This window comes from Bufo bufo, chromosome 6, assembly GCF_905171765.1.
Source record: "Bufo bufo chromosome 6, aBufBuf1.1, whole genome shotgun sequence".
NCBI classification, from domain to species: Eukaryota; Metazoa; Chordata; class Amphibia; order Anura; family Bufonidae; genus Bufo; species Bufo bufo.
In genome coordinates this window covers 26,114,803-26,127,596 of record NC_053394.1, presented here as the reverse complement: position 1 = coordinate 26,127,596, position 12,794 = coordinate 26,114,803, and the positions used below count along the sequence as shown (strand labels likewise).

The following is a 12,794-nucleotide window of genomic DNA, read 5'->3' as shown; positions in this document are numbered from 1 at the left end:
CATACATTACATTACTTATCCTGTACTGATCCTGATGTGTATCCTGTATTATACTCCAGAGCTGCACTCACTATTCTGCTGGTGCAGTCACTGTATACATACATTACATTACTTATCCTGTACTGATCCTGAGTTACATTCTGTATTATCCTCCAGAGCTGCACTCACTATTCTGCTGGTGGAGTCACTGTGTACATACATAACTTATCCTGTACTGATCCTGAGTTACATCCTGTATTATACTCCAGAGCTGCACTCACTATTCTACTGGTGCAGTCACTGTGTACATACATTACATTACTTATCCTGTAATGACCCTGAGTTACATCTTATCAGGGGCGTAGCTATAGGGGGTGCAGAGGTAGCAGTTGCTACCGGGCCCAGGAGCCTGAGGGGGCCACATAAGAAGACACCAGTATTATAGAAAGTGCATGCTGATCAAGTTACACCTCGGCTGGTGGGAAGGGGTAAGTTCAAGGTGCGTTTCAATTTTTGCCTCAGGCAGCACGAAGTCTATGTGCTTCCCTGCCCCTGGCCACAAAGCACTGAGGGAAGGGGGGCCCGAGCTGAACCCTTGCACAAGGGCCCATGAGCTTTTAGCTACGCCCCTGCATCTTATGTTATACCCCAGAGCTGCACTCACTATTCTGCTGGTGCAGTCACTGTGTACATACATTACATTACTTATCCTGTATTGATCCTGAGTTCCATCTTATGTTATACCCCAGAGCTGCACTCTTTTCTGCAGTATAAGTAACAGAAAAGTAACCTTCTCATTTATTTGATTCCCCCTAGGCTGACAAATTATCGACTTAATGCTGGATATTCCCGTTGGCCAACCAAAGTCAGTGAGGTGAGTCACTTGTGGTTTTCGTAAGAAATATATAAAGCAGACAAAAGGAAACTGTCAGAATCTTACTTAATCTTTATAAATGTATTACATGAAATAAATGGCTTTTAGATATTCGCAGTGGAGACGGGAATCACACCTCCATGTTACTTAAAGGGAGTGGCCCATCTCATAAATTGGGGGCATATCATTAGGATATGCCCCCAATGTCTAATAGGTTTGGGTCACACCTCTGGGACCTGCATGTATCTTTAAATCGGAGCCCGCAAAGTGAAGTAATGATTGTTTGAAAAAGGCTGTTTAGCCGAAACGCGTCACATCTGCCTGTATTTTGTTTATGGCAATAAAGTGAGTGCTGATCCACTTCTTCTACTTAGCCCCATAGAAGTGAATGGAGCGGTGGCCGAACTTGTGCGGTGCCCTTCCTATTCATTTCAATGCACACTGCTCAGCTATTTTTGGCATTCCCATAGAAATTAATTGAGGGCGTCCACGCATGAGCAGAACGCCCTCTTTCACTTTGCGGGCTCCGTTTTAGAAATAGTTGCAGGTCTAGAATGGGCACCTGCACTTATCAAACATTGGGGGCATATCCTAGCGATATGCCCCCAATGTGCGAGATGACACAACCCCCGAACACCTATACTTGAGGGGAATGTAATACCTGGCATTTCATACATCAGTCTTAAACAGAAGTGCGCTGGAGTCAGATGTGCCACATTTATTAATAATAAAATAAATAAATAAATGAATACATTTCACATATTTTCTGTCAGTCCAGGCACTGGAAAACAATCTAGCTGACGGAGATGTGTACATCAGTATAGTGTATGTCATTATATGGCATAGAAATTATCGTAAATTTGCCAAGTCCACCCATTTTTGAAAAGTACCTAATGTGGCGGAAAAAAAATCACAATTTTTTTCCACAACATGTTGATTGTGCAACATTTTTTTAAACTTTTTAAAACTGACATAGAATTGGTCTTCAATCTCTATTTCTGCAGTTCCCAACTGTCAGATCAGATGGCCAGTCCTTCTCAGTAGTTAAGAGAGTGCCAGTAGCGATTAACCCTAAGCAAGTGCAGTAAAGTCCAAAGCTGTAAGCGTGCGTTTTCTTTACTGTCTTTTACTATCCACGAACTTCCCAGTCTTGGTCCTCAACCTTCTTGAATAACTGAATGCTTCTTTTCCTTAGAGGTTGGTTCTTGCATTTCTGGAAGCGTATCCCTGGATAAGGATTCTTTCTTAGCCTGCTTGGCAGCAGCATACACTAGACACTTTGGGGGAGATTTATCAAACTGTTGTAAAGTAGAACTGGCTTAGTCGCCCGTAGCAATCAATCAGATTCTACCTTACATTTTTCAAAGGAGCTGTGAAAAATGAAAGGAGGAATCTAATTGGTTGTTACGGGCAACTAAGCCAGTTTTACTTTACATCAGTTTGATAAATCTTCCCCATTCTCTCTCTTGCTTGTTCACCAGAAGGCTCACTAAGCAGGGGAAAATGGGACCGGCCCACTACCTGCCAACTATTTCTAAGCACCGCCAGTTAACTGTTTTCTCCCATACATAGCCTTTTGGATTACACAGTGTATAGTTCACAGCATCTCAGTAAACTTCCTAACAACTTTTATATAAATTTGGTATTGCAAAAATCACACTTACCTGCATAATTAGATGTTGGAGGTATTTTTGGAATTATATTGCCGAAATATATATTTTTTTATTGCACCAATGAATTTTTTTCCTGTTTTTCAATACAAGAGATAGTGAGTAAGCCTAGTTTCACACTAGCGTCAAGGAACTCCGGCAGGCTGTTCCAGCGGATGAACAGCCTGTCGGATCCGTGCTGCCGCTAGCGCACGTGTGCCCCCGGACTACCGCTCAGGCCCCATTGACTTTACTGGGGGTGGGCCGGAGTTCCGGCGGCAGCACGGCAAACATGCTCATGTTCTTCAGTTTTTCCCTTAGTTACGGCTGTTTAACCCCTTAAGGACTCAGCCTTATTTCACCTTAAGGCAGTGCTTCTCAATTATTTTGTCATGCCCCCCCTAGGAAGAAGAAAACATTTCACGCCCCCCGCGCGACTGTAAATAGTATCATTTGTCTATAAAATTGTTATAAGTACACCTCTGCATAACACTGTATCCTTGTTAACGTATAAGAGAATAAAAAAAGAAAGAAATGTGGATCGGACACACACTTATGGGGGGATCTGTGGATGACGGACACTTATGGGGGGATCTGTGGATGACGAACACTTATGGGGGGGATCTGTGGATGACGGACACTTATGGGGGGATCTGTGGATGACGGACACTTATGGGGGATCTGTGGATGACGGACACTTATGGTGGGATCTGTGGATGACGGACACTTATGGGGGGATCTGTGGATGACGGACACTTATGGGGGGATCTGTGGATGACGAACACTTATGGGGGGGATCTGTGGATGACGGACACTTATGGGGGGATCTGTGGATGACGGACACTTATGGGGGGATCTGTGGATGACGGACACTTATGGTGGGATCTGTGGATGACGGACACTTATGGGGGGGATCTGTGGCTGGCACTGTTACAGGGGGATCTGTGGCTGGCACTGTTATATATGTGCCATCCACAGACCCCCCACCCCATAACAGTGCCATCCACAGTGCCCCCCCAGCCCATAACAGTGCCATCCACAGACCCCCACCCCTTAACTGTGCCATCCACAGATTCCGTGTGCCCGCCGCCGCCGTTTAAAGTTATTAAACATGGCCCCCTCACTCCTAATAGTACCGTATATCCGAATTTCTTCTGTGTAATGCCGGCAGGCGGGCCGGGCGGCCGGCGCGTCCCTCAGTGACGTCACTTGTCTGCGCCGCCTGGTTCATTCATAAAGCAGGCGGCGCAGGCACGTGACATCACTGAGGGACGCGCCAGCCGCCCGGCCTGCCTGCCGGCATTATACAGAAGAAATTCGGATATACGGTACTATTAGGAGTGAGGGGGGCATGTTTAATAACTTTTAATTCAATAATACATTTTATATTAGTATACCGGAGGGAGCGGTGGGGCAGGGCTATAGTACAGTGACCGCACCGCCCCACCGCTATTGCCGGCCCCCAGCTCCTCCTCCCAGTCCCTCCCCCGGCCCCCGCTCCGTACATCGCGTCCAGCGCCTGTGCCAGCCTCTGATCAGACGGGAGATGAGCGCTTCCACAATGGAAGCGCTCATCTCCCTGCCGCATATTACACTGCAAGCTGTCGGCCGCCCGGCGCCCCTGTTGCTATGGCGCCCTGTGCGGCCGCACAGCCCGCACACCCCAAAGGCCGGCCCTAAACGAGCCCCCCTTTACGGAGTCTGGCGCCCCCCCTGGGGGGCGCGCCCCACTATTTGAGAAGCACTGCCTTAAGGACTTGGCCATTTTTTGCAAATCTGACCAGTGTCACTTTAAGTGCTGATAACTTTAAAACGCTTTGACTTATCCAGGCCATTCTGAGATTGTTTTTTCATCACATATTGTACTTCATGACACTGGTAAAATGAAGTAAAAAAAAATCATTTTTATTTATTAAAAAAATACCAAATTTACAAAAAATTAGCAAAAAATTGCAAATTCCCAAGTTTCAATTTCTCTACTTCTATAATACATAGTAATACCTCCAAAAATAGTTATTACTTTACATTCCCCATATGTCTACTTCATGTTTGGATCATTTTGGGAATGATATTTTATTTTTTGGGGATGTTACAAGGCTTAGAAGTTTAGAAGCAAATCTTGAAATTTTTCAGAAATTTTCGGAAAAAAAAAATCAAAATTTTTAGGGACCAGTTCAGGTCTGTCTGAAGTCACTTTGCGAGGCTTACATAATAGAAACCACCCAAACATGACCCCATTCTATAAACTACACCCCTCAAGGTATTCAAAACTGATTTTACAAACTTTGTTAACCCTTTAGGTGTTCCACAAGAATTAATGGAATATAGAGATACAATTTCAAAATTTCACTTTTTTGGCTGATTTTCCATTTTATTAATTTTTTTTCCAGTTACAAAGTAAGGGTTAACAGCCAAACCAAACTCAATATTTATGGCCCTGATTCTGTAGTTTGCAGAAACACCCCATATGTGGACGTAAACCGCTGTACGGGCATACAGCAGGGCGCAGAAGGAAAGGAATGCCATACGGTTTTTGGAAGGCAGGTTTTGCTGGACTGTTTTTTTTGACACCATGTCCCATTTGAAGCCCCCCGCATGCACCCCTAGAGTAGAAACTCCATAAAAGTGACCCCATCTAAGAAACTACACCCCTCAAGGTATTCAAAACTGATTTTACAAACGTCGTTAACTCTTTAGGTGTTCCACAAGAGTTATTGGCAAATGGAGATGAAATTTCCGAATTTCTATTTTTTAGCAAATTTTCCATTTTAATCCATTTTTCCCAGTAACAAAGCAAGGTTTAACAGCCAAACAAAACTCAATATTTATGGCCCAGATTCTGTAGTTTACAGAAACACCCCATATGTGGTAGTAAACCACTGTACGGGCACACGGCAGGGTGCAGAAGGAAAGGAATGCCATACGGTTTTTGGAAGGCAGATCTTGCTGGACTGTTTTTTTACGGTGTTCATCTGAGGGGTTAGGTCATGTGATATGTTTATAGAGCCGGTCGATACGGACGCGACAATACCTAATATGTCTACTTTTTTTCCCCTATTTTATTTGGGGAAAATGACGTTTTTGTTTATTTTTACTTGAAATTTTTTGGGGGGAAAACTTTATTTTTTCAACTTTTTTTTACTTTATTTTTTGTCCCACTTTGGGACTTCAACTTTTGGGGGTATAATCCCTTTTACAATGCATTCCAATACTTCTGTATTGGAATGCATTGGCTGTATGAGTAATACTGTGTGTATTACTCATACAGCTTCCGGCCTGTGAGATCCAGGGGGCTGGATCTCACAGGCTCGTCACCGGAAGGCAGTGCAGATGCCTAAGGAAGGCATCGCGCTGCCTTCCATGCCATCGGGTCCCCCCTACAGCCGCATGGGGACCCGATGGCACCGCCGCCCGCCGGATAAGGAAAAACCGCAAACCGCAGGTCTGAATTGACCTGCGGTTTGCGACGATCGCCGATGCGGGGCAATCACACGACGTTGTGACAGGATGCCCGCTGAATGATTTCAGCGGACATCCTGTTCCGATTAACCCCCGCCGCACCGCAATTAAATTTTAAAGTTAGGACGTACCGGTACGCCCTGGGTCCTTAAGGACTCGGCAAACATGGCGTACCGGTACGTCCTACGTCCTTAAGGGGTTAAACATTTACAATATGACGACCTTCTCAGGATGGCTCTCCTGCCAGTTCTCTGAGGCCAAAACTGCTTTCCCTCACTTCTCTTACACACTTGCTGAAGCCAGCAGCTCCCTGCCAGCCAATCAGATTGGATTACTGAGAGGCACGCCTCTGCACTCTGAAGCCTTAATGCAGGCATGCAGTGTGAAGGACCGCCCCTCCGTCTTCCTGTCTTCTTAGCCGGAGACAGACAAGCCCTAGCAACTGTCTTTTAAGGGAGCAGTGGAAAGGGACAGAGGACATTAATGAAAGCTGTTATTAAAAGGTAATTACAGATATTTTGGCAATCATTGACAGACTAACTCAGGTATACATGCCGAGCTGTAATAAACTAGCAAATAAAAAAAAATATGACAGTTACCCTTTAATTTTTACGTGGACTTGCTGCCTTGTAAGAATAGGAATAACTCTTGGTGTAGGAGTTGTGTAATATGAGGAGACGTGCTGACATCAAAGTGAGAAATCCTTACTAAAGATTCCTTTCTTATCAGGCTTCACTCACATTTTACCCCGTCCTGGTCGTATCTCATGCTTTAACAAGTCATCTCATATTTAATAGAATTTATATAGTTTGCTTGCTTTTTTTTTTTTTTTTGCAATTATTCAAAAATTGTGTAATATGAGGAGGCGTGCTAACTTCAAAGTGATAAATCCTTACTAAAGATTCCTTTCTTACATGGGTGTAGGAACCCCCAAAAATATGGGGGGGGGGCAGCATTTTTGCTCGCCGGGTATATTCTTATTCAGTAAACTGCGAGTTGTTTATATCGTTAAATTTTAAGTGTGTGTGTGTGTGTGTGAACCCCCCACACTTACAGTTCTGAAGACTCAGGGGTGCTGGCTGGCTTGGCCTCCCTCAGGGGTGCTGGCTGGCTTGGCCGGGCAGAAGGAGTGTGGGAGACTGTGAGGCCTTTTTCTCCAAGCTGCTCCGGATCAGTGCTCTGGGCAGCTGGGCTCCGGGCTGGAAGTGGGCACAATAAAAAAAAATATTTTTCCTTACACCTCAGGTCAGACCACCAATCAGACCCCCAATGTTAATCAGACCTCAGCTAACAGCCCCAATAAGATCCCCAATGTTAATAAGACCTCAGATCACACCTCAGCTCAGACCACAATATAAATGACCCCCAGTCAGACCTCACATAAGAGCCCCAGTGCCTCTCATCAGCCCCCCAGTGCCTCTCATTAGCCAGTAATAACAGCCCCCCCAATCATGTGCCAGTAATAACAGCCCCCCCAATCATGTGCCAGTAATAACAGCCCCCCCAATCATGTGCCAGTAATAACAGCCCCCCCAATCATGTGCCAGTAATAACATCCCCCCAATCATGTGCCAGTAATAATAGCCCCCCCAATCATGTGCCAGTAATAACAGCCCCCCCAATCATGTGCCAGTAATAACAGCCCCCCAATCATGTGCCAGTAATAACAGCCCCCCCAATCATGTGCCAGTAATAACAGCCCCCATCATGTGCCAGTAATAACAGCCCCCCCAATCATGTGCCAGTAATAACAGCCCCCCAATCATGTGCCAGTAATAACAGCCCCCCCAATCATGTGCCAGTAATAGCCCCCCCAATCATGTGCAAGTAATAGCCCCCCCAATCATGTGCCAGTAATAGCCCCCCCAATCAAGTGCCAGTAATAGCCCCCCCAATCAAGTGCCAGTAATAGCCCCCCCAATCAAGTGCCAGTAATAGCCCCCCCAATCAAGTGCCAGTAATAGCCCCCCAATCAAGTGCCAGTAATAGCCCCCCCAATCAAGTGCCAGTAAAACAAAGTATTGTATATATAAAAAAAAAAAAATGAACACTTATACTTACCTCTTTGGAGCGATGTGATGCAGGCCTCTTCCGGCCTGTGTCCCAACTCCAGCGCTGTACGGCTCAGGCGGCGCGATGACGTCATTGCGCCGCCTACGCCGGCCTCTGATAGGCTGCCGGCCTAGTAGTGCCGGCAGCCTATCAGAGGAACAGGAAAGGGACACACCTCCCTGCCCTGCTCCTCCGCAGCCTTCTGTTTGTATCGCTGTCCTGAGGACGGCGATACAAACAGAAACAGATCACCATGGAGATGAGCGCTTCGCTTCCACAATGGAATGGCTCATCTCAGTGCCTGCCCCGCCGCCGCAGCACACATTGCCCCGCTGCCGCTGGGGGATATTTGACCATACCTGTCCCCCCCGCATTATTTCCTGGGGGGGATTCACCCCAGCGCCCCCCCCCCCCCCCGCTTCCTACGCCCATGCTTTCTTATCAGGCTTTATCTCATGCTTTATCAAATCATCTCATTTTTAATGGAATTTTTTTGGAATGCTTGCTTCTTTTTTCTTTTTTTTTGCAATTATTCAAAAATTTTGCAATGTGAACCATTCCAAGTAGTTCTGATTTTATTCCTGGTATCCTTGGATCATACCATTGTAATGATTCACTGGATGGAATGAAAATACTGGCAAGTTTCTGCTGCCGCGAGGGTTGTCTCCCCCTGTATAGCTGCCGATGGGGAGGGGGTTGTGGCCTCTATGATTTAGAGGATTGTCACTTCTGGGGGCTACAAATAAACCATGTGATTAGTCTGATTCTGTAAAGGAGGTAAAGGAAGTAACTCACGATCCCCAGGTAGCCACAATCTATTTGATAAGGCATAGTGGAACAAAGTTAAAAACATGTTTTTGAGTGTTCAAATATACTTCTTACTACTGATCATGGTGGGTGCCGGGTGTCGGACCCCACCGATCTCATATGTCTCAAATGTCAAAGCTTCTTCAAAGGTTATTGTACTTGGGTTTCATGGTCAGGAACACCATGCTGAGCTGATAGATATAAAGGAAGAACCTTCATTGAAGCACAATAAAGAATAGGATGATGCTTTACATAACATAAAGGATGTTATCTGAATAATTGTATTATATTAGAACTTATATTCTCCTTTGATTACCTGATTATAATGGTATTCTGCTTAACACTGTAACAAATCAAACTGTAATGTACTTTATTTAACCGTTTGAAATGAAAAACTCAATATAATAGGGTACCCAAAAAAATCTATGGGGGACCCACGACCAATAAATAGATGGAGGTATGTTGACTTTGTTCTAACACTCTTGGGTCTGAAGTTACTTCAAGATAGGACATAAGACATGAACTTTTATTATGGACAGACCGTTCAATTACATTTTAGAGAGTTTATCTCTGCTTTACTTCTGGAACTTTTTTATTAGTATTCATATACTTTATGTGTAATAACAACCAAAATGTTTCCTGCTTACAGAACTGGGTGCTTCAAACACTGTCGAACTCCAATGCAACCAAGAGGTAAGAGAAAAGACCCTACAGAAGTCCCATGATGTCCACTTTATCAAGTCTTTCCGCTATTTGTGTTCTAAGATGAGGGCCACTAAACAAAGTCCTCATTTCTGTGTAATATATGGTTATCTTACAGGAAAAATGTATTTTGGACTTTCCAATGTTAGGGCGAAACCCCCACCTCTATGATTGTCGGGGTCCTAATTTGAAGTTTTCTTTATGAGCGCTCAGAAATCTGACACAGACACAGTTGCTGAATCAAATACTGTCTCTCCTTTATTCCATGCAAGCAGTGGCGTACCGCCAATGGCGGCAGACCACGCGATCGCTATGGGGCCCGTGAGGTTGGGGGGCCCGGAATGGCCCCGCCCCCTCACTTTCTAGTCTTATGGCTTACAAGCCGGTTTACACAGCAGCAGAGGAAGGGAGCATCAGTGTCTTACTAAGGGGGGGAGGGCCATGGGGGGCGGTCCGCCCCGGGTGTCGGCTCTCAGGGGAGTGCCAGAAGCAATGCGCGCTTCCATCAATATAGATGGAATCGCTCATTGCTGGAGCGCTGGGAGCTGCGGTCCTGTCACTCATCGCTCAGCTCCTCCCCTCCTTCAGGCCGGCGGTGCACAGAATGGTGAAGCAGGGAGATTTCTCACCGCTCCACCATTCAGCCTGCAGGCACAGATCGCGCTGACGGCCTGTGTGGGTCGGGCCTGCAGCCCAGAAATCTGCATAAGCTCCGCCCACACAGTGCTGCAGAGCGATTTGTGTCTGCAGGGAAGAGAGGACTGTGAGCTTCAGGAACGGGACAAGGTGAGTAGTTACTGTGTTTTTTTTTTTTTATACAGAGGAGGCACAGAGGGCTTTATTACTATGGAGGGAGCACAGAGGGCATTACTACTATGGAGGAGGCACAGGGGGCATTACTAATGTGAAGGGGGCACAATGGTCATTTCTACTATGGAGGGGGCACAGAGGGCATTACTACAATGTAGGGGGCACAGAGGGCATTATTACTGTGAAGAGGGGAACAGTGGGCATTATTACTGTGAAGGGGCACAGTGGGCATTATTACTGTGAAGGGGGCACAATGGGGATTTCTACTATGGAGAGGGCATTACTAGCACAGTGAGCATTACTACTATTAAGGGGGCAAAATGGGCATTATTACTGTGAAGGGGGCACAATAGGCATTATTACTATAAATGGGGCACAATGAGGATTATTACTATGAAGGGGACACTATGGGGATTATTACTATGAAGGAGGCACAATGGGGATTATTACTGTGAAGGAGGAACAATGGGGATTATTACTGTGAAGGGGGCACAATGGGGGTTATTACTGTGAAAGGGGCACAAAGAGGGCATTACAACTGTGAAAGAGGCACAGAGAGGGCATAAGTACTGTGAGGGGGGCACAATGTGGGCATAACTACTGTGAGAGGGCACAATGTAGGCAAAACTACTGTAAGGGGGCACACATCTGTACAAAACTACTGTGAAGGTTGTACAATGAGGGCAATACTACTGTGAGGGGTTACAATTTTTTTTAAGTATTGGGGGGTGCCAGAGAAAGGACCCGCCCCGGGTGCCAAACACCCTAGGCACACCACTGGGGAGTATCATCCAATCTGAACTCTTGCTTCATGGTTGCCAGCGCCACTGCAGGGATGTGAAGCAGGTGCCAAGAGAGGTTTCTATATTGCCCTCCCAGTGTCTGCCTCTGTGACCACCACGTTGACGAACTCAGTGAGTAGCAAAGGCTGGAGGTCTACTGCAGCAATCTTGATCACATTGTGTGTGAGTGGCTTACTTTTAGTGTAATAATCACTCAGTCATTCACACACACTGTGCTGCAATGCCTTAGGGGAAGTCGCTGTGAACCATGGCCTCTGTCTGTTGTATATGTGTGTATATGTATACACAATTTGCGGGGCCTCGGAACGGAGCAACGGATGCGGACAGCACACGGAGTGCTGTCCGCATCTTTTGCGGCCCCATTGAAGTGAATGGGTCAGCACCCGAGCCGCAAAAACTGTGCATAAGGCCTTAGACAAATAAATTATTTAAAAATCATACAATGTGATTTCCTGAATTTTTTGTTTTTATTCTGTCTCCGAGTGGGAATGCACCTACAATGTGAATTTCAGACCCCTCCATGATTTCTAAGTGGGAGAACTTGAAAAACGTGAGTGTGAAGGTACACTAAAACAGACCCAGAGAGTACTTTATTACAAGTGTAATAAAAGGAAATGACAGTAGGCAGGTGGGCAATAGTGGTAGCACTACCACAGAACCAAGTGCATCGGCAGACCAGAGTCAAAACCCAGAGAGCGGAGAGCCAGTGAGCCCCGTTCTTCTCAGAGCCCCTGGTGGTGGGGATGAATTGGGCCGAGGGGTCACTGGTCGCACTTCCAGGAAGGTGCCGGTACACTTGGCCCCTACATGCAGAGAACCATGCTGGTGCAAGCACCAGCGGAACAGACAGCAACAGAACTGGAACCCATGCAAATACCGGACAGGGAACAGATAACAAGACGAACAGGGACCAGCACAGAAGCAGATGCCTGGACCCAAAGCGGGATGGAAGCATGGCAGTCACAGGTAGAAATAGCTGGATAACGAGGGCACCTGATAAGCCACACCCAGGCAATTCAGGAAAATTAACCCCATCAGAACAGGAGTACAGAACACAAAACACACAGGCTGCAGTACAGGACGTTGCCCCTGGCAACCAGCCTACACGGAGACCACCGCAGCCAGTACGCCGGAGCACAAACAACCCGTGTAACACAGACAAACAGAGAAGCATCACGGGGAGAGCAAACATTTACAGGCAGCAGTTCACAGAAGACACTGCAGCCAGCACACAGCCCCAAGCAACCAGCCTGCACAGGTGGCAGCCTGCAGCCAGTACACGAGAGGGCATGCAGCCAGCCTACACGGACAAAACTTTCACAGTGAACTGCACTGTGACAATTGAGAATTATATCTGATCTTAAAGGGATTCTGTCACCAGGTTTCACCCCTGTCAGCTAAACATATGCTGATGTTCAGGACCTCATCAGGATTCCTAATGTGGGCTTCTAAATGTGATCCGTAGCCTTATTTTGCTAAAAAACAGGTTTTACTAACCTGTCACTCAAAGAAATAAGGTGCCCAAGGGGATGCCAGGGGATGCAAGGTGCCGGCCGCACCCACCGCCGTTCGTGCCCAGCGCCGCCTTTCCAGACTTCTGCACCGCCTCCTAATCCTCTGTCCCGCCTCTCGCTCTCCCTCCCTCCCCCCTCCTCCCTC

At 46.5% G+C, this 12,794-nt stretch overlaps 1 protein-coding gene across 1 annotated transcript in view; it reads left to right on the top strand.

The window, feature by feature from the left end:
- The window catches only part of SCNN1A (sodium channel epithelial 1 subunit alpha), a 118,959-nt gene that overhangs the window by 91,566 nt on the left and 14,599 nt on the right, over positions 1 to 12,794 (top strand). The window contains exons 10-11 of the mRNA XM_040435594.1: positions 796 to 853; positions 9,470 to 9,513. Coding sequence (XP_040291528.1) covers positions 796 to 853; positions 9,470 to 9,513 — 102 coding nt within the window. The remainder of the gene's footprint in view (positions 1 to 795; positions 854 to 9,469; positions 9,514 to 12,794) is intronic.